Consider the following 27,165-nt stretch of genomic DNA (forward strand, 5'->3'; position numbering starts at 1 on the left):
CTGGCCTGATGCAAATGTTTTTAATTTAATAAGCCCCTGTGCTGGGGATAATGCATAGGTTCATAGCCCCTTATGTAATATATCAAGTATAGCCATTAACAACACATAAAATAAAAGTTGTGGGAGGATGTTATTTCAGTGACCATTGTCATTTGCTAAACTGGGGTTTGCTGTCACCAAAGGATCCACATATTATGCTTCAGTGCAATAGAGCACAGATAATAGAAGGAGGTCTCTGCTATCCAACACACCCACACCCACTACTCAGGTCCGCACGCTTAAAGCTCTTTGTGTCATGTGGGTTACTGACACGCTCAATATAGACAATGAAATCCCATCTGCGGTTTGTAGGAACGCCTCTCCTGTCCGTGTGACGCGACGTTACAGCCCAGCCAATCCTCGCGCTCCGTCAGGCTCTTTAAAAAAATGAGTCCCGGCGATGGTGTGGCAGTCAGCTGGAAGGGATTCATCCGCCCATGTAAACATAAGGAGTGTATCTCACAGTTGGAACCTATTTAGACGAAAAGGACTGACCGAAACTGCTCTTCGCAACGAGAACTGTTATATTTCCCCCAGCAAAAAATTGTAATTGTATTCCGACGCCAAGGGCAAAATGAATGGCGAACGTTTGTAAATGCATACAAAGTTTACAGTGAGAAAGCGTCTATTTGCAGTTCTAACCCATTGAATCATTAATCGATATGATCTGTATCTTGTGAATCAACAGCATTGTTTCTTGAAACTACAACGTGTGTGCAAGAATACGTACCTCCGTGTAGAGCAAGTGACGACTGCACTATAGTGCTGCTTTAGCATATGTCAACAGTGCATCCCATAATAACTTGATTGTGCAATTAAAATGTGTGTGTGTGCTGATTTAGGATACTATTCTTACGTGCAGTTCGGCCATGCGTTTCCGTATTGTATCAAGGGTTCGGACTTGCTCAAGTGGCAGCATACGTGAATATGATCAATTATAGATGAGATTTATCGACGCGATCAGTGTCTACACCGGGACTACTTTTTTTTCCTGCCACCCCCTTCCCCCGCGGAGAAACACTTCTCCACGTTCTGCGCCCTACGGCCTCGCTCTGTCGTTCTGTGTCGGTCGGTCTGTCTCGCTCCTCCTATTCCCACCCTCGCGAGCTTCACAACCGGTGTCCTCGGGTCTCTTGCTTTCCATTGGTCGGGACTGAGTTGACCGGGCTGTTGGCTCCTCTCTGCCGGTCGCTTTCCGGAGAGATGGAGTTCGTACCCCCGCCGGAGTGCCCAGTTTTTGAGCCCACCTGGGAGGAATTCACTGACCCATTCGCGTATATTAGTAAAATACGACCGATTGCTGAACGGAGCGGGATCTGCAAAGTCCGCCCGCCTCCGGTGAGTACCGGGGTCCTCTCTGTACGGACTAGTCAGCTGCTCCCTCCCCTTCCCCGCTGTACGTTCGATTATTCGCTCTCCTACCTCGGCCCTCCAGTCCCAACATCCTGTAACATTGTATAGTAGGTGCTGGAGGCCCGCAGGTTGTACTGTATTCTTCATGCTTCATTTAAGTTAAGGCGAGTATGGCTTTAGACAAACCCTCGCGGTAAGTGCACATCCATATTGGATCTAGTGTTGCTAGTGAAGAGGGCATTTAACTCCCGGAAGCCTTTCATTGGAAATGTTTTATTCTCCTGGCTTGGACCAGCACACTGAGGCCGACAGGAAGTATTCAATATGGCGCCCGAGCCCCCAATCCTTTGTGTGTGGAGAGAGGGGGGCACAATGTCATAACATGACAACAAGAGTAGGCTTTAGCCTGACACCACGACCTTACCAGCACAGTGCATTATAGCTTAGTTAAAGCCATATACTAGAGCAAAAAGTCTTAGGGCTGATGTTGTAAATGAACCTTTGTGGAATAAAGTGACATGGGGACTTTGCTAAATATGCAAACAAATGACTAGTTGTTATAAGGCCTGTATACATATATACAGAACAGACAGAACAGTGTGATTGCAAAATGGTGGCTCCTGTGTGCATGTGTGTGTGATGGGAAGAACAAGGGGTTTGCACACAATTGTGAATGCCACAAACAGTCATTTGGTTATTCGGATAACTGCTTTTCAGTTCTTTTTTTTCCAAAGAAAGATGGGCACACTGTTCTTGTTACATGTGTTAATATCACCCAACATGGCCTGTTGGGGATTTATGGATTTGATGCACACAAAACATGGATCTGGCTTTCAGGAAAGTTAAGATGGAACTCCACCCTCTTGCTTTCCTTATTACAAATTATATATGTCACAATTTTAACATCTCCATAACTTCAGCCTTCAATAATTCCACTTACCATTTAAAATGATGCCTAACTTTTCATTAACCCTACACATCTCCTTTTGTCCGTAATCCTGCTTCTGTATTTTTGTCTTTGAAAACATTCATACTTATTAAGAATGGTGACAGACATTTTTTTAAAAGGTTGGTTATCCCAGGCATCATGTGAGCACTACATACACCATTTTCACGAGTTATGGTATTTACAATTTCATTAAATAAAGCAGTTTTGCTTTTTTGGGATGCTAAATATTCATATTTCTCGAAGGAAAGCACATTCTTTTTTTATAATTGTAAAAATTAGTCAAATTTTACAAATGGTTATTTTTGTAACAGGTGATGCCAGTATCTGTGCACATTCTAATCTATAGTCATGATTTAGACCTATAAACACACACACTTATTTAAACAAGCAGATATATATATATATATATATATATATATATATATATATATATATATATATATATATATATATATATCTTTTATTTTTTAAAATCTTAGTGAAATTGCAGTATTTCCTGATGTCACTGTGGTAACATGCAGTTGTTCCAGTGGGTGGTATTTGCTCAATATTATGTGCTTTTGTTTCCTTTAATGTGGCTACAAAAATGTCCCTTTTTGGAAGAGCAACACTGCTTTGTAGGAGAGTGGGTTGGGTGTTATTTTATTGTCCTGTTTGCTAACAAGAAAATAATAAATTGGTTCTTTTCCCGTGATAGGTTTCTTTTAATATTTAAACGTATAGTTTTACTTGATTAAACTGAAAGTTGTCAGTATGCACAAATGCTGTTGGAGAAATGTCGTGGAAGTAGAGTAGGTAGTGTATGACCTAGGCTCTATCGTTTGTTTGTTTTAGAATTGCAACCTCAGCACAAGATTAGTGCTGCTCCATCTTGTCATTGTAGTAATGTCGGGTGGTTGGTCTCAAACTGTGTGAATGGGTTGTTGGAATCTGAGAAAGCTTTAAGATGGTTCATCTTATCGTGCCTGAACCATCAGTGTGAAGTTTATAGTGCATGTTTGTTTGGCCTCCCTCTCCATTTGTTCTCACAGTAACAACCACCATTTTATAGTCAGAGACTGGGAAAGGCAGACACTAAGGCTACTCTTCACATACAAAAGCTACTCTTCACATACAGCTTGCATAAAGCTGATCACCCTTATGTAATACTTGAATTGTTTTATATTGAAGACCAAGTTTTCTTTTACGAACCAAACCCCCATAATTCTTGTTCATTTAGATGCTAAACCATTTCTTTAAACACCTTGCTTTTGAAAAAACAATCTTAATTACAAAATTTGGTTTGTTTTTCTTTATTTTGTTTCAGAGATATTAAAGTGTTATTTAGAGTAATTGTAAGTTTTTAAGTAAGTAATTTATAACCTGCTTTATTGAAATTATTTTTTCAAGTGTTCTAAATATAGTTGACACTCTGTAAATAAAATGTTATATTTATACTATCTTGTGTTCTATGATACATGTTACTATTATACAATGTCTTTGGCATTGACCTATTTTGTTGTAAAGTTAAATGAGACACTTAAAATGGCTTCTCCCCATTTCAAGCACCGACTGTGTAATGTTGGTTTTCTTATAGCTTCCTTAGTCAGCCATGTTATAAGAGCATATATATATATATATATATATATATATATATATATATATATATATATATATATATATATATATATATATATATATATATATATATATATATATATATATATATATAACCTGACTTGAAGGGAAATATTTTGTTTTACCATATACTATTCTTTAAACAATGAACTAGTTTTTCTCTGAGAATTTAGTATTTATTAATACATCATTTGCAGTATATAGTCCATGCCAAAACATGGGACTGCAGTGATATTTTTCATAGAGTAGTTCTATGCTCCTAGTTTCAATGTTATGTTAAACTAGTGTTTCTTTTCTTTTGTTGTATAATATTTCGACAGATTAATATTCAGCATAGTTGCCTGCTTTTGTTTTTTGCCTTAAATGTATGGTGTTGCTTTTTAAAGTGTGGTTTACTATGCACTGCATTGTACATGTTAAAGGGGTTGTTTTCGGATAGATCACCAAAAATAACAACTTTTTTTTAATGACTTTCCATTTTCTATTTTTGACAGTTTTTGTAATATTGAAGTGTTAAGTGTAATCTTTCATCTTCTGAAGCAGCTCTGGTAGGGGGGGTTGCCAACCCTGTAAACTGTTCTAAATGGATACATTTAGTTGAGACATTTCTTATCTTTGTCTCTGCTGAGCAGAATCTCTGGGTTTCGTTAAAGGCAGCTGTTAGAATTGATATAATAGTTGCTAATACTCTAGAGATGCTGCTGAGAAATGTATCAACTCAATGTTGCAAAATTGTAACAGTTTAGCGTCTGCATTACGGCAAGGCCAGACATGGCGTTTTTATGTTAAGTTTTTAAAAAAGCTCAGTCGGGCGTAAATACGCCACTGAAACCAAACGCGACCATCAGCATGCGTTTTTCAGCACATAGGTTTCTTTTCCCAACATGCGCTTCTCATTGTTCTCGTTCCCCATAATTCCGCTGGCTGGAAATAGGAAATAGAAAAGCTATTTAGAAATAGAAAAACTATTTACATGCAAAATGGAGCATTAATGATCGTCAATACACAACGTAAGTACGTCACTGGCTGTAAAAATGTATATGCATCATTTATTTCGCAAGAATTTGGACACCATATTTAAAATACGCTGTGTATTTACGTAAAGTGTGGTTTCAAACTTGCAGATCCCATAGAGTCTATTGACTAGGTAGTTTCTTGACGTATTGGCATTTCTGCTAAAAACAAAACAAAACCAATACTGGCGTCCCGTGGCGGATTTCATCTTGCATTTGCCCTGTGAGAATTGCCAAAGTGCGTTTTCCATTAGTTTCAGTTGTAGTGCCGTTTATGCGTATTTATGCCAGACGGAGCTTTTTTAAAAATGCAACGTCTGGCCTTGCCCTTATTATTATTGAGCTGCCAGACTTGGGGACATTTTAAATGTAAACTTAGATTTTGGAAAAACAGTAAAAAATAAATAATGGAAAGTAATTGAAAAAAGTCTTTATGGGAAAAATCTTAAAACAACTGAATTGAAGTGTTTGGGAGTTGAACAACCCCTTTAAGGATAGTGTTGTTTTTACTTTCTGTGACCACTGACCTGTATTTTCACAGGTCAGAGCATATTCCTTTTCTAATAAACGCAGTTGTACATTCTCGTCTAATTCTCTGTCTCTTCTGCAGGACTGGCAGCCTCCATTTGCTTGTGATGTGGATAAACTGCACTTCACTCCAAGGATCCAAAGACTGAATGAGCTTGAGGTAAATAAAGTTACAAAGTTAGTTCAGGATATCCCAGATGAGCAACCTTTAAATGTAATAACACATTACAATGCAAAAATAAAATATAACTCCATTGACATCCTGTCTCTCCCTTAGGCTCAGACTAGGGTGAAGCTAAATTTCCTAGACCAAATTGCTAAATTTTGGGAGTTGCAGGGATGTACGCTGAAAATTCCTCATGTGGAGCGAAAGATTCTAGATTTATTTCAGCTGAACAAGGTGAGGATAATGTTGCTTCTTTTTTTATTCTTGCCTATCTCTTGTTGCGCCTTCAACAGTTAAAATAATTGTACTGTTTTATGACAAGTGTGTGCAAGATTTATAGCAGATGCATATATAACATATATCCATCCCTCCTCATCTTCTACATTATTTTATATTACATTATAAACATACATGATACTTACAAATATTGATCAATGCATGAGCTAAGAGTGCCTTGCTCAGTAGAGCTTACAGTGTTAAGCAGAAGTTGAGTAGGCCCAATGTGTGGGAAGGGGTACGATTGGGATTTGACAAAATGAGCAATGTGGCATTGAGCACAGCAGATAGCAAGGTGCATAGGAGTATAATGTATAAAGAAAGTAATGTTAGGCTAGAAGTGGATAAGCCTCTATAAAGAAATGTGTTTTAAAGGGGTGGTTCACCTTCAAACAACTAGTTGTTTTCAGATAGATTACCAGAAATAATCACTTTTTCCAATGACTTTCTGTTTTCTATGTGTGACTGTTTTTCTAATATTCAAGTGTCTTTTTTTCACCTTCTGAAGCAGCCCTTGGAGGGGGGGTTGCCGACCCTGTAAACTGTTCTAAATGGATACATTTTGTTGATGCATTTCTTATTTTTGTCCCTGCTGAGCAGAATCTCTGGGTTTCATTATAGGCAGCTATTAGAATTGATACAATAGTTGCCAATACTCAAGAGCTGCTGTTGAGAAATGTATCATCTAAATGTTGCAAAATTATAACGGTTCAGAGTCTGCACCTGAATTACTGAGCTGCCAGACTGAAACACCAGAGACTCGAACATTCAACTTAAACTTAATAAACAGTAAACAGTAAAAAATAAATAATGGACTGTAATTGAAAAAAGCCTTTATTTCTGGGGAACAATCTAAAAACAACTGAATTGAAAAAAGTGTATGGAAGGCGAACCACCCCTATAAAGGAGAATTCAACCTGTGGGGAAAAAACCTGTACCCCCCACTGCAGGTAGATCTCCACCCCCCAGGATTACTTCCCCCTGAGCAAATGCCGCATACTTTGTAGTTACCCCTCGGTGCAGATTCTTCCAGTGTAGTTGCACATATCCATCTTCCGGCTCCTCTGTAAGCTGACTGGGAAATCAGTATTTCAGCGCATGTGCAGTTGAAGCAGTTTGCTGGTTTGTGACAATTGTGCATACGTGGAATTACATGGAAATTACCGATCTCTGTCTGCTTACCGAGGAGCTGGAAGATGGATGCGTGCAACTCTGCTGGAAGAATCTGCGCCGAGGAATTCTCCTTTAAGATATTGTTTCAAGGCAGGGCGATTAGGAGAAAGGTTTCTTGAGAATTCAAGAACAAGGGTACATCTATGTTTCAATGTAGGGAGATTAGGATTGGGACATGGGTAAGAATTCAAGAAAAGAGGTGCAGCTATAGAGACGGCTTAACTGCATGTCTATGAAAAGGTAATGAGTAAAATGCTGAAGATTAGTGCTTTGGAAGCAGTTTGAGTTCTGAGCCTTTAAATGTCAGGGTCAATAGTTAGAATTTCATCTTGAAAAGTAGTGATAGGGTACCATTATTGGTAGGGTACCCCAATGCATCAGGGCTAGGGAGAGGAGAGTTGGTTATACTGCAGTTATGTGTTATTCCACATTACAGGAAAACCCCATGCCCTTGCTATTACTAATCTTCTAAAACGTCATTTTTTTGCAGTTGGTGGCTGAAGAAGGTGGATTTGATATAGTTTGTAGAGAAAGAAAATGGACCAAGATAGCTACAAAAATGGGGTTTTCTGCAGGAAAAGCTGTGGGTTCCCATATTCGAGGCCATTATGAGAGAGTTCTTCACCCTTACAACTTATTCCAGTCTGGGACTAGCTTACTGGTAAGAATGTATAAGCCAAACATGAATCGTCTTCTAGCAAACTTTACTTCCTGTATTTTCTCTCCCATCTCCAGCACTGTTTGTAAAACAACCATTTTTTTCAAGTGTCTTCTAGGAGGTTAGATTCACAGCAGTGACTCCTTTGGCCACAAAGGCATCGAAACATGTTGAAACTGGGGTCTGAGGTTTCCTGTACTCTACTGAGTTAATTTGCAGTGCAGGATATCTCACTGGTTGCAGTTAAACTGGTAGTTCATCCGTATTGATATACTAGGGTTCCATTATTATTATATGTATGCTTTAGGATTGTAGGAGGAAACTGAAGTACCTGAAGGAAAGTCATACAAACCAAATCTAGGACTCAGCAGTGCTAAACTTTGTGCCACCATGCTTCCATCTTTCCTCTTTCAGCTTGATGCCACAACTTCTGCTTGATTCAGTAAGGGGTATTATTGCTACCTATTGTTTGTATAGCTTTAACATATTTCACAGCACTGCACAGAAATTATGTCTTCCACATTAGTGTGGGGTTGATTCTGGGCCTATGTTTTTCAGCAGGCTGAGTTTCAACTCAGTGTGGCGTTAACCTAACAGGTGTAAGACCAGCCCCTGTGTTGTCACTACTGTTGTTTCCCCAGGGCTGCTTAAATTGGCTATTATCTAAAATTAGTATTTAATTCATTGCTGTGGAAAAATAGTTTTCAAGCCCCTTTGTGCTTTTTGTGTTATCAGATGGCCAGCAAATGTTATCCAGATAATTTTTTGATTGGTTTATGATGCATGCTACCTGCAGACTGGCCCAGCAGGATGCCACAAAAACTCCCGCTATTCCCAGCTGTCAGAGGGCCCTTCTGCTCCTTTGTGACTTCTATTGCCTAGATCTTGGACATTGCTCTTTTCTTACAAAAACAGAGGAGTAGTGATGAGACTCTGGTTACCTGTACTGATTTAACATCAAAATATATATATTTTTTGAAAGCTACTTATGGCTTTGCCATAAAGTATTAGCACAATACTTTTACATTACTTGTCTGGTGCCCCATGTATGAGGGGACTGCCATATTTGTGCAGCAGAAGTCCGTTAGCATTAGAAACTTTAACTGACAGGCTGAAATGGGACAGTCAGGTTGGCAAAACAGGTTTAGAAACTCCAACTAACAATTACTTACAAAAGCATACCTCTCAGCAAAAACGAGCAACATGACCTATAAGTAACATTTAATGTACATTCATATTTTAAAAAGTAGTTTTTTTTTTTTTGTTTTTTTTGTGTCAGTATCACTTTAAGAATTTACTTATATTTACAATATTTACTTTAATATATATTCCAGTTTAGTAAGATTCTTCAATATGCCACCTAATTTGATATAACCTGTCTGTTGCTTAAGTGTTCATTTTGGGGGTATAGCTAACCTTTAAGGTCACTAATCATTGATTTATTTATCTTTTCACTAATTTATTGGATTATTTGTGTAAACACTTACTTGAGGTAGTTTGATCTGTTTTAATAAGAAGGCTTTTCAAATTAGGTAGTTTATATTTTTAGAATAGTTACTAAATAATGCCTTTTTGCTTTTTTTTTTTTTTTTTACTTGTACATATCACTGTTTTCAATTATAGGACACTATTACTATCTAGCTTCTTTTATTTTAGGCTCCTGTTTCTTGCTCAAAGCTGGACAGTATTGCTAATGATAAGGTATGACATATTACGTTTAAAATTAGATCTTCATTCTGTTCTCTTTTTTTATGACTTCTGCTTTGTCAATTGTTGTTGTTGGTGTGTGTGTGTCATTCTGTAATTTGCAGACTCCTACAATACATTAACTGCTTCACAAATCACACTTTAGTTCTTGCACTGTGCTTTAATCACTTGTCTTAGTAGCTGCTTTTACTATCCTGACTTCACTGTGCCTATTCAATTCTTAAGCAGTTGTAGGTATCCGAAGAACACCAGTATTGTTGGTTAGTCCACAGAAAACGGACAGTGGTACATGCTCCAATGAAAGTAAACTAGTTTTTATTGGTTCCATAGGCAAATGGGTCCATGTCCTTGCACGTTTCGGTTGCTTCCACCCTTAAAGGAACAGTAACCTCAAAAAATGTAATTGTTTTAAAGTAATGAAAATAATGCAGTGTTGCAATGCTCTAGTAAAACTGGTGTGTTTGCTACAGAAACACTACTATTGTTTATATAAATAAGCTGCTGGGTAGCTATTCAAAGGAGAAAAGGCTCAAGTTACATAGCAAATAAGCTCTGTATAACATAATGTTATCTGTTATTAAAGGAACAGTTCAGTGTAAATGGGTAGGCTGTGCAAAATAAAAAATGTTTTTAATATAGTTAGTTAGCCAAAAATGTAATGTATAAAGGCTGGAGTGATGTCTAACATAATAGCCAGAACACTACTTCCTGGTTAAAGCTGATCACAAAGCACATTGTGGAGAGGGGAGGGGGACAAAGCCTGCATAGCTTTTGGTAGGGGTGGGGTTTACTAATCTGTTGCCTCATCCAATAAGCTCTCCTGATCATTAAATTATTTGCTTTGATTTTAAAAATAATCCTTTTTATTGTTTTTTATTTATTTATTATTTATATTTGTCACATTCTGCTGCCTCTTTGTATCTTTAATTTAGGGGTCACTGTTAGGGTAAAATGATAGCAAAGCGATAGATGCCAAAAGTTCCAAACTGGAAATGGAGACTGTTTCTGCAGATTTATACTATCTTTTGTTGAGAATGATTTCATGATATATATCTTTGAATTCTGAGCACACACATGCATGTAATAGAGCTTATCAGTAGAAATAAAATAAATGCTGTACTAAGGGAAATATGTTTTCAGTTTGTGCTATAAGTAACATTTTGTCAATTTTCTTTTCTTGAAGCCATTTTTTGAACCTGATCTCAAGGACAAGGAATACAAACCACATGATATACCACAGCGACAATCTGTCCAACCCTCCGAAAACTGCACTCCTGCCAGAAGGGCCAAAAGAATGAAATCTGAGGTAATTGCTCATTTCCCTAAAGCTGAAATCATGAAGGTTTTGAGAGATTCAATTGTACAGCTTGTCATTATCCCCTTCTTCAAGGTTGTCACCGTTAAAACGGAACCATTAGAAGTTTCAGAACTAAGACCAAGAACCCTTCGTCGTAGAATGGGATACACCCCAAATAAGTGTGATAAGGGTGAGTAGAAGAAAGTTTTCTTTTATAAAAAAGCCTAAGAGAATGCTTTATTTTAAATCTGTTCTATTATAAACAAGCTTTCAGTTGGTCTTTTTGTAGTTTATAGTTCTTACATAATTAGCATTTTGTTTTACTAATCTTTCTGACCAGCAACTGCTAATGCTATCTGGTTGTTAGGCAACCAAAAAATAGATGTACTGTTTTTAAAAATCTTTCAACCTAGCCCCTCTATTGTTCAAATTCTTTTAAAGTCCCACTATATGCAATATACTAAGTTTAATTTTATGGTCTACAACCCCTGTAGTATGCTTTTGTTTACTAAGTCGCTAAATGTTCTTTCTTTTCAACAGAGGACAGTTCTGTTATAGTAAAGAAAGAGATCGTTGAACCAGCTATAGAGACGGCAAAAGTACGGAATAAAAAATTTAGAAGCCAGGTGAGTATAGGACATGCCACTACAATTGATGTTATTAGCATGGTACTTATGAACTAAGTACATATAAAAAAAAAAACATGTTTTGGCTTCATCTTGAATTCTTATACATTGCAGGTGGATTTGTATGCCTGTCTTGTCTGTGGCAGTGGAAGTGATGAGGATCGACTTCTGCTATGTGATGGATGTGATGATAGTTACCACACCTTCTGCCTTATCCCTCCACTCCAAGATGTTCCCAAGGGAGACTGGAGATGCCCTAAATGCCTAGCACAGGTATCATACTATAAATGTCTTAATTGCAGCCGCCTGCAGTGCTACAAAATTAGGAATTTGTAATAATCTGATCTTTAAAACTGAAAATGTAGAAATGTTTACATAGCCAGTTGCTCCGTAATCTATATTTGTAACCTCTATGTCCTTACACTAAAAAGATGTACTGTTTCTTACACTTCTGGCTTACATGGTAGTTTCCTTCTGAAAATATTACTTTTTTTTCTCCTTAAAGGAACAGTAACACCAAGAAAAGTGTTTTAAAGTAATAAAAATATAATGTACTGTTGACCTGCACTGGTAAAACTGATCTGTTTGCTTCAGAAACACTACTATAGTTCATATAGTTCATAAAATTGGAAAAAAAGGCTATATGGCACAGGTTAAATAGTAGATAACTGATAACACCATTATGTTCTACAGGACTTATCTGCTATCTGCTGTGAAACCTGAGCCTTTTCTCCTTTGAATGGCTGCCCCCTTTGCCACACAGCAGCTTATTAATATAAACAATAGTAGTAAACACAGCAGTTTTACCAGTGCAGGGCAACACTGCATTACATTTTTATTACTTTAAAACACTTTTTAATATTTTTATGTTTCTGTAAGTGCTGCGCTGTTTATAACCCAAAGGGCTTACCAATTGTCATTATCATTGCCTACTTTAGAATAGATATTTGTGGCTGATTTTCAAAATGATGAATTAGAAGACTGTCATAAATATTTCTCTGTAATATCAGATTATTCCATAGGGTCTGTTTTTTTTTAGGAGTGTAGTAAACCACATGAAGCATTTGGGTTTGAACAGGCATCCAGAGATTACACCCTACGCATGTTTGGAGAGATGGCTGATAACTTCAAGTCTGATTACTTTAACATGCCAGTGCATGTAAGTATTTCTTGAAGCAAATATTTTTAAAAATCATACCAGAATCTGGATGCCAAACAGAGCTCACAAACATTGATCCCAACAGATGGTTCCTACAGAGCTCGTGGAAAAGGAGTTCTGGCGCTTGGTAAGCACCATTGAGGAGGATGTGACCGTAGAATATGGGGCTGACATAGCATCTAAGGAATTTGGGAGTGGCTTCCCTGTGCGTGATGGTAAATTCCGTGTTAAACCAGAAGATGAGGTGAGTAGTAGCCTTTGCAAGGAAGAAAGATAAAATACATAGATAATTTGTGTAATGCCTGCATTTATAATTATTTTACCTTCCTCAGGTATACTTGGATTGTGGTTGGAATCTGAATAACTTGCCTGTGATGGAGCCCTCGGTTTTAACACATGTCACAGCTGATATATGTGGCATGAAGTTACCATGGCTTTATGTCGGCATGTGCTTTTCATCCTTTTGTTGGCACATTGAGGATCACTGGAGTTACTCTATTAATTACCTGCATTGGTAAGCAAAGATGAATGGGAAATCTCTCTTTCTGCCTAAATTTATATCTATCTATCATCTCTAGATAGAGAGAGAGAGAGAGGGCTCCACAGTGGGTGGCTCCTCCTTACCTCTGTTTGCTACTGAACAGTGATAAAAGTACAGATGAGGCTTTTTGAGGGGATAGTGTAGAACATAGTGTATAAACTCTTGTTGTGGAGTGGCAGCAACATGGTTTTTTTCATACTTTATTCTCTGGGTTCTCCTTACTCCCAAAGTAAATAATTACAAATGATCTCAAGTTGCTTTAATTTAGTCATCATTATATTATGTTCTGCCTAACTGCACTTCTCCCACCTGCTGCAAATGCTGAAGGTATGCAGCTCAAAGGCTGTTCCTCATCCTTAAAAAAGGCCTGGCTTAAGTCTGTTTTTTCATATTGACTTTTAGCTAAATTGCAAGAAATCTTGTACACTAGCTTGCAAAATCCCCTTTTAATAGTATAGCAGCTCAGAAACATTGTTGCAGTTTACTCTAATGATGTAAAATTAAATTTCTTTGCTACATGATGAAAAGTTCCCCAAGTCTCATGAGAAATTATCAAATGCTTCCCATTAACCCATGAACAAAACTTCTCTCTCACATAGCAGTATTGTTTTCCACAGCAATAAAAGACCACAGAATCCTGTATTAAATTCATACTTTGTCTTTGTTATGCGATTGTAATCGTATCAATGTGATTCTTGGTAGGGGTGAGCCAAAAACTTGGTATGGAGCGCCTGGATATGCTGCAGAACAGCTAGAGGAGGTGATGAAAAAATTGGCCCCAGAATTATTCATTGCGCAACCTGACCTCTTGCATCAGCTGGTGACCATAATGAATCCAAATACATTAATGTCGCATGGTGTTCCGGTAGGTGACATTAGTTAGAGACCTTTATTATGAGTTGATTCTGTGTTCAATTAGTAACTATGAATCTGCACTTTAACTACACAAACACATTTTTAAACTGAATTTAAGTAAAAAACCAATTAACAAAATGATTTGTCATCCTCAGATTTATCGAACCAATCAGTGTGCTGGAGAATTTGTGATCACTTTTCCACGTGCATATCATAGTGGCTTTAACCAAGGCTTTAACTTTGCAGAAGCTGTCAACTTCTGCACTGTTGATTGGGTAAGTGCAAAGGCTTAATAAACTTCACGCTTGTTGATTAAAGGATTTTCAAGCTAACAATTCTTGTGTACTGCCTTCTAGCTTCCTCTTGGCCGTCAGTGCATTGAACATTACAGAGAGCTGAACAGATACTGTGTATTTTCCCATGATGAGATGATCTGTAAGATGGCTGTTAAGGGAGATGATCTTGATATTGTGCTAGCTTCTTCTGTACAGAAAGATATGGCTCTCATGATAGATGAGGAGAGGGCCCTCCGTGAAGCTGTCCGAAGGATGGTAAGTATGTATTAAAATATAATAAATGAGGTGGGTTAAATGTTTTGCCATGCTTTAGCCAATTTTTCCTTTTTTCCCTCAGGGAGTTGTGAAGTCTGAAAAGATTGACCTTGAACTCCTTGCAGATGATGATCGTCAGTGTATGAAGTGTAAGACCACCTGTTTCATATCAGCAGTGTACTGTACGTGTAGCCCTGGGGTCCTTGTATGTCTTCATCATGTGGAGGACCTCTGTAATTGTTCACTCTACAAGTACACATTGGGGTAAGGACTAAGACTGCAAAAGAGGGTGACTCCTTTCTTTTATGTACTGTGTGAAACTGCATGGCCCACTTATCTTCTGTTATAAAATCATTAATAGCTAGTTAACATAAGTATTATCATTAACACAAATTTATGAAGCGGAAACATATGTTTTGCAACGCTTCACAAAAAATGGGTGTTTATATTGAATATGTAACCGTAACTGATAAAAGGTGTAAAGACGGTCCTGCTCAAAAGAGCTTATATCACAAAAAATTTCCAATAAAGTATTTTAAGATATTTTTCTAACTTGAATAAACCTTTAAGTATATACACTATATAAGGCAGTTTCTGTCTGACATTTCATACCCAAACCACCTTTGCTGCTATAAAAGCCTCTAATGTTCTGAAAAGGCTTTTCCTTAGTTTTGTTTTGGAATATTTTGGTGGTTTTCAGTGATGTTGGTGATCAGGCCTGGCTTGCTGTCAGCATGACTAGTCCTCCCACAGGTGTTCAATATGATTCAATAGGGTTGGAGTCAGAGTTCTGTACAGTCAAGTTCACACAAATTTTGTGCAGCATCACTTTGTGCATTATTGTGCTGAAACAGGATATGGCCTTCCTTAAACTATAATGTAAAGAATATGGAATTGTCAAAAATGTCATTATAGGCTGTGACCTTAAAGCAGGGATCCCCAACCTTTAGAACCCGTGAGCAACATTCAGAAGTAAAAGGAGTTGGGGAGCAACACTAGTATGAAAAATGTTTTTGGGGTGCCAAATAAGGGCTGTGATTGGCCATTTAATAGCCCCTATGGGGATTGTCAACCAACATTGAGGCTCTGTTTTGCAGTACAACTGGTTTATATGCAACTAAAACTTGCCTCCAAGCCTGGAATTCAAAAATAATCACCTGCTTTGATGCCACTGGGAGCAACATCCAAGGGGTTGGAGAGCAACATGTTGCTCGCGAGCTACTGGTTGGGGATCACTGCCTTAAAGGATAAGTAACCTTTAAAGGATAACAAAACCCCTCTCGGTAACAAAAGCCCACCCCCCTTAACTGCCTGCCACTCTGCCACCTTTCCCTCTACCACCCCGCACTTTGTGTTTGTTAAAAAGAAGCCCCTGAAAAAAAAACCTGACCCTAAAATGCAGAGCCGTGAAGCATAGTTCCCTGGCACCATCTTCTGCCCGTTTGTATTTTTTTGGGATCTTTGTCGACATAAATCCTGCACAAGCATGCGCAGTTGGACCTAGTCAAGAATCTGCTTCAACTGTCAGTGTTGAGACGGAGAGAGGCAAAGAGAATGCAAACAGACAGCAGATGGTGCTCGGGATCTTCTGCGCTGCTCTGCATTTTTAGGTCAGGTTTTTTTTTCCAGAGATTTCTTTTTGACTAATGCAGGGAGGGAGAGGGGGTGATGGCTGGCATTTAAGGGGGGCTTTGGTTACTGGGGGGGTTTAGTTCTCATTTGAAATAGGTGATTGCAAAATTGATGAGTTATGTTCTAAGCACTTCTGCAATTGACATTAGATATATTTTTAAATTCCAAGATCTTAATTGATGTACCGTTAATGATTGAATTTGTTACAACAGCGCCACTTGGTGCTTTTTCAACCATGAATTAGTCAAGGAAGTCAAAAGAAAGAGTAGGAAGGAGGCCTGATGAGAGAAGTTAATGAGGTTTTTGTTGTTTATCCTAACTAGAAGAACATTGGACCAACCCTTTGTTTTTTTTTTTTTAATCTTTAAGGTTCACTTTCAGTGGAACCAGACTCCCTAGCCAGAACCATTATTTCTCCTCATCCACCAAACTTTATCATTGACATTATGCATTCAGAGAGGCAGTCCTCTTCTTCTCCCATCTGCCAAGTCCTGACTTTCCAATCACATTATGACATATACACTCTTTCAGCATCCAATGGCGCAAGCTCCACAGCTCCACAGCACTGTAGCGAACAGTGTATGCACATTGTGGTGGTAGGCTTGTTTGCTTCTAAGCAACCATAATACCATGCTCCTGCCAGACTGTTCTTGTGCAGTCATTGTTTCTGGAAACTATTTTGAACTCTGCAGTATTATCATAGATAGTGTGTCTTCATAGTTTTGGCATACATGTGTACTAATAATAATTGTCATAAAGTGTACATTATTTAATAAAACAAAAGATAAACATTTAGGTTGTACTTTTTCACAGGTACCGTTACACTGTTGATGATTTATATCCCATGATGAATGCTGTTAAGTTGCGAGCAGAATCTTATGACAGCTGGGCAACAGAAGTCATTGATGCTCTCAAAGCTTCAGGCAATAAAAGAAGTAAGTAAATAAAGTAGATTTTTTTGGATAGATATACAAATTTGATGCCTAATATACATTTTTTTTATAAAACCATCTGCCATATGGGTTGTCATTCAAAAGATCATTTCATTATACTGCAAACCATGCTTAAAGCTTTTTCTTTGATTTTTTTTTATTTTTTTTAAATGGTTGCAAGCTTCCAATATTTTACTTTTTGCTCCTAAACCGTGAATATCCTTTCTATTCTCTATATTCAGGTCTCTCCTGTCTGAGGTTATTGATTCAGGAATCCGAAGAAAAGAAATTTCCAGACAATGATCTTTTGCGCCACCTACAGGTTGTTGCACAGGATGCTGACAAATGTGGAACACTGGCACAACAGCTACTTAATGGGAAACGTCATACCAGGTAACAGTGTAGTTTAAACTCGTGTTTAGTACATTTGCAATACAGGTATCTGGAAACCTGTTATCCAGAAAGCTCCAAACTGTGGAAAAGCCATGTTAAGCAAATTTCATTTTTAAATGTATTTTTTTTCTGTAATTATAAAATAGCACATTGTACTTGTTTCTAAGTAAGCTGCATGGATCCATATTGGTAGTACAACAATCCTATTGGGTTTATTTTTAAATGATTTAACTGACAGTATGGTGACCCCTCTATCCTCAAAAGCGATCTATACCAATATCTATATGAATTGTGGATGGTACTATCACTATAGCCTATGATATTATTATGCTTGTCCAAAAGATCATCCGAACCTCTCTAGCTTTTCATTAACAGAATCAGTACTTGCACTACTAAGTTTATTTTGCCCTTGGTATTATGCAAATAGAGCCAGTTATGCAGATTGTGCCTTTTAAAGGAAAGTCTTCTTCCACTTGGGGTGGCAAAATGTTAGGCACCCCAAGTGATTGTATTTACCTGAAACCCCAGGCTGGTGCGCCTATCTGCAGAAAACTTGCACCGGTCTGGAGTTATACCAGTGAGCGCCAAGGAGCGATCCTCTTCCGGCTTCTTCTTTCTTCAAATTTCCCTGGGCAGACGCATGCACAGTAGAACAAAATAGCCGACTTTTTAGTTAAAGTTCAGATTTTCGCTCTACTGTGCATGGACAGCCGCGCGAAGAAACCAGAAGAGGAACGATCTGTGGTGCTCGCAGGATAAGTATATACAATCATTTGGGGGTGCCTAACATTTGGCACCCCCAAGTGGAAGTAAACTTTCCTTCCCCTTTTAAGTTTTAGATTGCCCTACAAAGGTAAAACATTTCATTCAAATCAGTGCACACTTATTCCTAGCGAAGGAAAAGAAAATCCCTTCTTCAGCAGTTTTTCCCCTAAAGCCACTTGCAGAAATAACCAGTAACCTGGTGAGGAAAAGAGTTCATATTGGGATGAGCATAGGGTTGGAAGGGCATACAGTAAGATTGCAGAATGCTGGGGAAAATATAGTTTGGAATCAATTGTGGTGGGCTAATTGCTGGATTCAAGCACTAACAATAGATAATGCTTGTTTATAAAAGCAGGAACACTATTAAACTATATGTCTGTACTAAAATACAGGCAAAGTTTCTGTCTATATCCTAATTTACTACTTTTATTTTTCTGTTATTGTTGTGGTTCATGATGCTTTTGTCTTGGTTAGTCCTTTATTCCGTTTTAACATAATTTTTCTCTTATGTTTGTTAGGTTCAGATCAGGCGGTGGAAAGTCTGCAAACCAGCTAACTGTTGCTGAACTTAAGTCTTTTGTAAAGCAACTCAACTCTCTGCCCTGTATTATTAAACAGACACCTCAGCTTAAGGTAATTTATTCATCTTAAATCGAGTGTAATTTATTCTTAGGTTTAAACTCTCCTTCCTGGTCTAAAATGTTTCTACAAGAAAGTTACGTATATAAGAAACATTGTATTGGTAATTCTGCTTTTATTTGAAGAGTATGTAAGCATTTGGCATTTTTACAGTAATTGACTATTCGGTTGGGCTTTCATAAACTTCTAGCTTACTTAAAAGTTCACCCAAATCTCCTTCAGTCTGGCCATCCCCCTTTATTGCCTTTATTCATCTTAGGGTTTTACCCTGCACCAAAGTCCCTGACTCTTTATTTTTTGCACACGCTACAAATTTTTGTTCTCTAGCTTAATTTTTGCCATTTTTTGTTCTGAAGGACCTGCTTTGTCATGTGGAAGAATTCCAGTCGCTGAGCCAAAGACTTCTATCAGAAGAAATGCCACAAGCATGTGAATTGCAAGATCTGCTTGACTCTAGTTTTCAATTTGACTTGGACTTGCCTCTGGGGGATATTCGAGAGCGCCTTGAACAGGCTAGATGGCTTGAAGAGCAGCAGCAGGCATGCAAGGATCCCAGGGCATTTACATTAGATGTCATGAGGAGACTTATAGATCTAGGTGTGGGTCTTTCTCCTCACCCTTCTGTAGAAAAGGCAATGGCCAAACTTCAGGAGCTGCTTACCATGTCTGAACATTGGGATGATCGGTGTAAAAGCCTTCTCAAATCCAGGTTTGTAATCACTGTACTAAGTCCTGCCAGGGATGCAAAGTGGGGGGAAATATATATTGTACAATAATTGATGTAATGTATTTCAAATAGGCCCCGTCAACCACTTGATTCCTTAACATCAACTTTAAGGGAAGTGGAAAAAATCCCAGCTTATTTGACCAGCGTTGAATCCTTAAGAGATGCTGTACAAAGGGCCCATGAATGGTTGCAAGAAGTGGAGACTGTACAGGTTAGCACCATTTCACAATTTATCATTTGTTTTTTGAAAAAGGAATGTCAATTTAGATTTTTTTTTTCTGCTTTCTCTCCCAGGCTGGGCCCAGGGTTCCTGTACTACACACACTAGTGGAACTTGTTATCCATGGACGAGCAATTCCTGTTCATCTTGCACCTCTGCCAAGGCTTGAGGCACTAGTGGTAGAAGTCCATGCTTGGAATGAATGTGCATCAAACACTTTTTTAACAGCCAACTCACCATATACACTGCTTGAGGTAAGCAAAAAACTATTTACTTCTGTGTCCTATGCGACACCTGGTGCAACATATAAAATACTACACGATTAACCTTTAAATATGTATTCGCTTCGTATAATTTTGAAATAGTTGTAACAATACACTCAATCTATTTTTTATAAAGCTTGTTTTTCCAAAAATGTAAACTCAAAAATTAAAATTTTTACCCAAAGATTGAGGGGGCAGCCATATTTGTGCAGCAGGAGTCCATTAGCATTAGAAAGTTTAACTGACAGGCTGAGATGGAACAGTCAGGTTTGCAAAACAGTCAGGTGTAGGAACATCAACTAACAATTATTTACAAAAACAGACCTCCCAGCAAAAAACTCAACATGACCTATAGGTAACTTTTTTTTTTCTAACCACCGTTCGAGTGTACATTCAATAAAAATGTTCAATGGATTTAAAGTGATGTGTAAATATAATTGCAATAAGTATTACTAAGTGTCTCTTGAAATAATGTAACAGAAAATCAATCTTGCTTCTTTACAGATGGCTTTTGCTACATTGTTCAAAAAGTTACAACCACCAGGGATTCTAGTTGCTTACTTCAGATTTTGGGAGGCAATCATATTTTGCCAAAAATGTACTGGTCTTGGGGTACTTTCTGTCTTGGCACTGCTGCCATACTTTTCTGGTGTGCCAGCATCCCACACTTGCACATGCAAAGTACAGAGATTGGTGAAGAATGTCTGCACTGGGCACGCAAGGACAATGTAGAGGATACTGGGGCCTAAGGAGAGTATGGTGACACTGAGAAGAAAAGTACCCAGGGCTGGTGCATTTTTGGAATAAATTGTGCTCCGGCCTAGTTGCAGCATTTTCCCCCTCACTGCCAGCGTCTTTGCGGCCAAGTAGTTAGGACTGCCTTTAATAAATAGCATTACTAAGAATACAGCCTTGTGTCCATCTGATCTTGCATTTGTAATGAGCCCTACTGACAGAAGTAGCAAGTGTATTTGCCCTCTATGCCACTTCACTGTTTTATTCTCCAGCTTACTTTTAGTAATGAATGTTTTGGGGAAAAAAAGGCACAACGGTTCCCTATAAAGAAATCAGAAAGATTAGTTTAGATTAGTGTTAGGCACCTTAACAGTTGGGATGAAGGGCATTATTCCTTGAATCACTAACATATTTTTTAAATCTGTTGTCTCCCTGCAGAATTCTGCACTAAAATCCTTTTTTTTTTTTTTTTTTTTTTCCCCCAAAAGAGGGAACAGATTTTTTTTACGTTTAATTTTGAAATCTGTAGTGGGCTAGACATGTTGTTTTCTCAGGTGCCCTCAGTCATGTGATTTGCTCTTATGAACTCCAGACTCTCTTCACTGCTGCACTGCAAGCTGGAGTGATAGCACCCCCTCCCCCGCAGCTGCTGATCAACAGTTCAATTGGCAAGTAACAAGATAACCACTCCCTGACACCTCCACTGCTAAAATGCTCCCACCTAGTGGTAGATATGATATATGCACTCAATAGTAAAACACCTAGCTCACCCAAGTCGGGACTTCTCCAGTTACAAGAAAACAGAAAGCTGTTCAATTGTGAAGTGCTGGCTCTTTCTGAAAGCACAGGATCAGGGACAATGATATGAGATTGCAGTACAGCAGTAAAGAGTGACTGAAGTTTATCAGAGCAACAGTCACATGACTGGGGCAGCTGAGTAACTGACAATATGTCTAGCCCTATTTTCCAAATCGAATCTCTTTTGAAAAAAATGATTATTAACTGATGTGTTTTGAAAAAAACATGTTTTCCCATGACCGCATCCATTAAAGAACACTGTACTAATACTGGGTTAATATTCCCTTCTCTTCTTTTTGTAGGTCCTTTGTCCTCGTTGTGATGTTGGATCCTCTGGCTTTAAAAAGAAAACAAAGAAACTTAAAGAGCAGGTGTTGGGTGGAAAGAAAAAATATATAAAGCCAGATGGTCTGCAGGAACTGGAAAAAGCATTAAGTGAAAGCAGAGACACTACCACAGCGGTAAGGATAACGCCTAAACAAAACATTTACTCTTCCAGGGCTGAAATTAACAACAAGAGAGCTGTTTGCTTTAGCTGAAGTCTGACTTGTTTTTGCACTTGGTCTTTTTAGATGGCAGCCTTGGGAGAAGCCAGACTACGTGAGATGGAGGACTTGCATGCTTTCAGGATCTCTAATGAAAACAGACTTCTATCCAATGAGGAGCAGAGTGACTGGAAGGTGTGTGTCTGCCAAGGAGAACCAGTGGCTCCCATGATCCAGTGTGAGCTGTGCAGAAGCTGCTTTCACACTGGCTGTATTACAGCTCCTCAACATGGAGCCCAGATCTGGCTGTGTCCTCAGTGCCACCGCTCTGAAAAACCACCTTTGGAGAAGATCCTGCCTCTCTTAGCTTCCCTGCAACGCCTGCGTGTGCGCCTGCCAGAAGGAGATGCCTTGCGTTACTTGATTGAAAGGACAGTCAGTTGGCAACACCGGGCACAACAAATGTTATCTTCAACGGACTTCAAAATGGTGCAAGAGAAAATTAGCTCCAGCCAGCTATACAACAGGTGGCAAGCAACAGCTGGGCAATTGACAGAGACCAATGATGTAAGATTTTCATTAATATTTCTACATTAAACAGTCATTGGACTATGTGACATATAGCCATAGGCAGTGGAATTTTCACATAGCAAAAGATTCTTACTAGTCTGTTTGAAAATATCCTTTTTACTGGTCTGGTATTTACGTATTGTTCCTTTAAACTAAATACGCAGGTATCGCAGAGTGTAGGGGCCACATCATTCTCTCTACCTCATGAGTGGGACAACCGAACCATCTATATCCGATCTCCTTTTTCTCCTGGACGCAACTGTATCCCTCTGAAAAGTGAGTTTGTCTTGTTTCTGACTAGAGCATAGGGAGAGAAACACAAAGTTTAATGGGCAATTGCATTTTCCCTAAATTTAGTGCCAACTACAAAACAAAATAGGTGTTCAAAGCATGAATCTTTCTTTTACCTGTAGGTCTCAATGCTGAGTTAGAAGAACTGTTAATGGAAGCACAGCTTTTGCAAGTTTCACTTCCTGAAATCCAAGAGCTCTATGACGCACTTCTGAATGAGCCCAGCCCTACACAAGCGCCAGAGTGCAGCCTATCCCATGTTACCCACAGCAGGGAAAAAGGACCTGTGAGACAGCAGAGAGCAGATAGAAGCCCAGTACTACCAGAGGTAATAACTATACAGTAGATAAGCAAACCTCTCTCATGAACATTTCTCTTAGGTTATAATGGATGATACTTTTTGTGCTTCTGTGGTAATCTTTTTTTATTTTTTTTCACACTTGTAAGGCTGTGAGCTGCATAAGGAAAGAAAGATCAGATAGCACAGACCAAAAGTTGAAGCGCCGTCGAGAAGGCAGAATGAGAAAGACCCCATCTTTCCTCAAAAAGAGGGTTAAAGTAGCTAAACCAAAAGACTTGTGTGGCAGAGAGCTACTCCCTGAGGAGAACCGAACCAGTGATTCCCAATACTCCTTTACATCAGATGAGTCTGATGATGATGATGCATTTTGCCCTGCAGACAGGTGTATGGAGCCTGAAGGTGATGAGGTGAGGAATTGTCATCTTTAAGAAAACGTCTGCAGGAATTTAAATAATATGCCCAGTAAAACATCAAGATTTACTTTTGGTATAATGTAGACAGCTGTGTAATAAGTAAGTTTGCAGTTAGTCTTCATCTTTTATTTTATTTTTTTGTGATTTTAAAATATTTAAATTTTGTACTGCTGCTCTTAGGCTTGACATTTCAACTACTATCTTGTAGCTATGGTTTATTAACCCTAGCAACCCAGCAGCACCTTGGAATCCTGAATGGAAAATAAATTAAGATCGGCAATAAAAAATGTAATTAGCCGTAATGTTGAACCTTAATAGTAAATGAGTTTTGGTTGCTGGGTCACTCACTTACAAGTAAATAATGAATACAAAATTAAAGTTGCTTAGAATAAACCCATCTATAACATACTAACAAATATTTAAATGAAGGAACTATAACTCTTAAATCGATACGTACATAATTGTAAATAAATCCTGTTTTCAAATATAAAATGGTGACTGTAATTACATGTAGCAAACCTTTATCACATAACCCCATAAATGTTCAAAGGTTCTATTAAATAATTATTTTTTTTAAACTACGGAAACCGTAAGTGGTATTGGACAGTGAAAGAGTCTGTTATGATTTAGAAAGACTCCAGACAGGGATGTAGCATCCAGCTGGTAAATCCAGCATTCGAGATGGAAGGAGAACGGTCATAGTGTAAGAATCCTCTTTCATTTAATATCAACGGGTTATATTGCATGTTCTTTAAAGGAGAAGGAAAGGTTAAAACTAAGTAAGCCTTATCAGAAAAGTCCGCCTAAATATACCAGTAAACCCTCAAAGTAATGCTGCAGAGTCCTCTGTCAAAAGAAACACTGCATTTCTTTCCTTCTATTGTGTACACATGGGCTTCTGTATCAGACTTCCTGCCTTCATCTTAAACCTCCAGGGCTAGGCCTTGAGCATGCTCAGTTTGCTCTTCTCCCCACTCCCTGCTATAATCTGAGCCCAGAGCTATGAGTGAGCAGGGAGAGACTCAGGCAGGAAGTGATGTCACACCAAATACTGCAGCTGCTATCCTAGACAAACAGCTTCTAGAGCTTTTTACTCAGGTATGGTAAAACATTCTACAAAATAAATATGCATTCTAGGTTGCACTATTGCAGCTAATCTATTGGCAATAAAATGCCTCCATAGCTTTCCTTCTCTTTTAAGACATTTAATCTTAATTTATTAATGGAAAGAGTGCAGAGACCCTGACAAGCCACCGATTACTCTTTCGAAGTACATTATAGAGGGCATTATAGACAGATTTTTTTTTATCAGTCACATGCTTGCGGAAGATCATTTGGAATGGTTGAAATTGATTAAATAGGTCATTTTAAATTAAACTACCTATGTAACCGAAGTCCTTAGGTCATTGTTACATCAGTAAGTAAACTTAAAGAAAAAAATACTACTTACAGAACCTTGAATTCCATTGGCTTTGCTGCGTGCAATATAATTGTAAATATTTGTTAAAAGGACCTTACTTTTGCGTGCTCCTTCTGTTTGTTTCTGTAGTCTCAAAGCATTTTAAATGTTGTCACACTTCATCAGTAGCTCACATATTACTGCATCTAGTAGTAAGCTTGATTTAGAAAATTTATTCTAATATCTAAACATTCCAAGACAAATCTGGAGAACTGAAGGGCAAAATGTTTTCACAGTGTTGCCCTTGATGAGTTTATAGGTTGCAATAAATTGGTGTTTGACTTTACTGTCTTTTGCAGGTTGACTGGGTACAATGTGATGGGAATTGCAGTCGTTGGTTTCACCAGGTCTGTGTTGGTCTTTCTGCGGAAACAGCTGAAAAGGAAGATTATGTTTGTACACACTGTAAGGAGATCACCTGTGCACGCAAATAAGAAAAGAGCGCCTATTGTAGACTTGGAATAATAAACATGAATTCTTCGGTGCAGGACTATTAGAAAAAAGCACTCGCAGGAGCTTTTTGGATCCCTTTTTTTCATTCTTCAAAGCACTTGTCTGGATTCCTTTCAGACCTGGCTCCCATGCAATTTTCTTCTCAGACCCTCTAAACCTGCTGCACCTTCCACAGAACTCAAAAAAAAAAATAATTGTTTTGGACAATTTTATATATTTTTTCTTAATACTGCATCTGTTACAAGATCTGCTGGTTCTCAGTACAAATGAATTTGATATAGGTTATTGTTGAGAAAGGAGTTTTGTCCCTTTCATACCTCACTCCAGGGATATATTAGGTTAGTGCAGCAGCCAAAGGGGGCCTGAATGAAGTGTGGAAATGTTGTAGCTACATGTGGACACCCAGGTTCATCTCATGAAATACACTTACTTTATATAAATATATATATTAATTTAGTTTCTTTCCTGTAGGACGATTGAGCAATAACACTTATTTTTTTTTTTTAATTCCATATGTTGGAATGAAAGTTGAAACTATTTGGTCTTGGTTTAAATACCTTCTCGGTGCATAGGGTTACTGTACAGAAATCTTGGTTTGAATAGGTGCTTAGAGCAGCCAGAGTGTTAAACATAGCAGACTGAGCTGTACGTTGGCTTCCCTCAAATCCCGTTAATTATTATTTCTTGTTGGTTCTTTGCTTTTCTTGTAGCTTGTATGATGACATTTTGCAGTTTATATTGTGGAATAAAACCCCTTGGTTACAGTACCATCGAGCTGCTGCATTTCATTATAATTAACATGAATACTCTGCTGTTCAATGACATAAGTGATCATCTAATATGTTTTCAACATAATTCGCCACTTTTTCATTAATCAGAGCATAAAGAGAAAATTATATTTTTTTACATGAGCTCATTTAGTTGGACTTGTGTAGAAAAGGTTTATATACACTATCTGAACTTAAAATATAAATATATCTTTATTTTCTCTAAGTCAGCTTGGGGGACACAGGGACCTTGGGTATAGCTAGTACCACTAGGAGGCAGGACACAACCACAAAACAAAACTGACTCCTCCCACGCTGGCTATACCCCCAGCAGGCGGAGCCTAAAGCCAGTTTGAGTTGTGTCCTCAGGAGGTTAGGACGTTTTTTATTTTTGCTACTCTAAAAGTCAGCTAAGCTGACACCAGGGGCAATGCAGACCCTTTACACAACGTAAAGGCTCTTAATGCTACCCCCCAACGTGGGAGCCTGTCTCCGGGGTCATCTTGTGCTCTGGCACAGACCATCCAGCTCACAGAATGTCTCCCTTCCTTGCAGGAGGAGCAAGTGCTGGCCGGTAGACAAGGAGAGCATTGGATCCTTTGGGCCTGAGGTAAGTCTGTTTCCTCAGCCCCTATCCTCTCTCTCCCTCTCAGGCACAAGGACAACAGACCAGGATTCCTCTGCCTGGCCATGCTATCTATAGAGGCAAGGTCCCTACTCTCCCCTTCACTCCCTTCAGTTTTTCCCTGCTGGCACTCTGAGGGGCGTTTCTATCAGGGCCCTTAGGCTCCTGGTTGGAAGGGTGACAGGCGCT

The 27,165-nt window shown here is 38.4% G+C and overlaps 1 protein-coding gene across 1 annotated transcript; it reads left to right on the forward strand.

Moving 5' to 3' along the window:
- Window positions 1–681: 681 nt before the first annotated feature.
- Window positions 682–26,351, forward strand: kdm5b.S (lysine demethylase 5B S homeolog). Its single transcript, XM_018249408.2, has 28 exons — window positions 682–1,377; window positions 5,582–5,659; window positions 5,777–5,899; window positions 7,605–7,775; window positions 9,429–9,473; window positions 10,663–10,785; window positions 10,870–10,966; window positions 11,317–11,402; window positions 11,517–11,675; window positions 12,442–12,561; window positions 12,647–12,805; window positions 12,894–13,075; window positions 13,805–13,967; window positions 14,113–14,232; window positions 14,314–14,508; window positions 14,591–14,772; window positions 16,954–17,075; window positions 17,315–17,465; window positions 18,749–18,863; window positions 19,226–19,578; window positions 19,669–19,807; window positions 19,891–20,070; window positions 21,915–22,073; window positions 22,185–22,664; window positions 22,832–22,943; window positions 23,081–23,286; window positions 23,406–23,666; window positions 25,431–26,351. Exons 1-28 carry the CDS (start codon window positions 1,243–1,245, stop codon window positions 25,563–25,565), a joined length of 4,551 nt encoding a protein of 1,516 aa, XP_018104897.1. The 5' UTR covers window positions 682–1,242; the 3' UTR covers window positions 25,566–26,351.
- The last annotated feature ends 814 nt before the right edge of the window (window positions 26,352–27,165 follow it).

The sequence above is a fragment of the Xenopus laevis genome, chromosome 2S (genome assembly GCF_017654675.1).
Source record: "Xenopus laevis strain J_2021 chromosome 2S, Xenopus_laevis_v10.1, whole genome shotgun sequence".
Taxonomy (NCBI): domain Eukaryota; kingdom Metazoa; phylum Chordata; class Amphibia; order Anura; family Pipidae; genus Xenopus; species Xenopus laevis.

Coding starts and splice junctions, on each gene's coding strand:
- kdm5b.S (XM_018249408.2), top strand. CDS start 1,243: ATGGAGTTCGTACCCCCGCCGGAGTGCCCAGTTTTTGAGCCCACCTGG. Junction 7,776..9,428: donor AGTCTGGGACTAGCTTACTG/GTAAGAATGTAT, acceptor CTTTTATTTTAG/GCTCCTGTTTCTTGCTCAAA. Junction 12,806..12,893: donor GTGTTAAACCAGAAGATGAG/GTGAGTAGTAGC, acceptor TACCTTCCTCAG/GTATACTTGGATTGTGGTTG.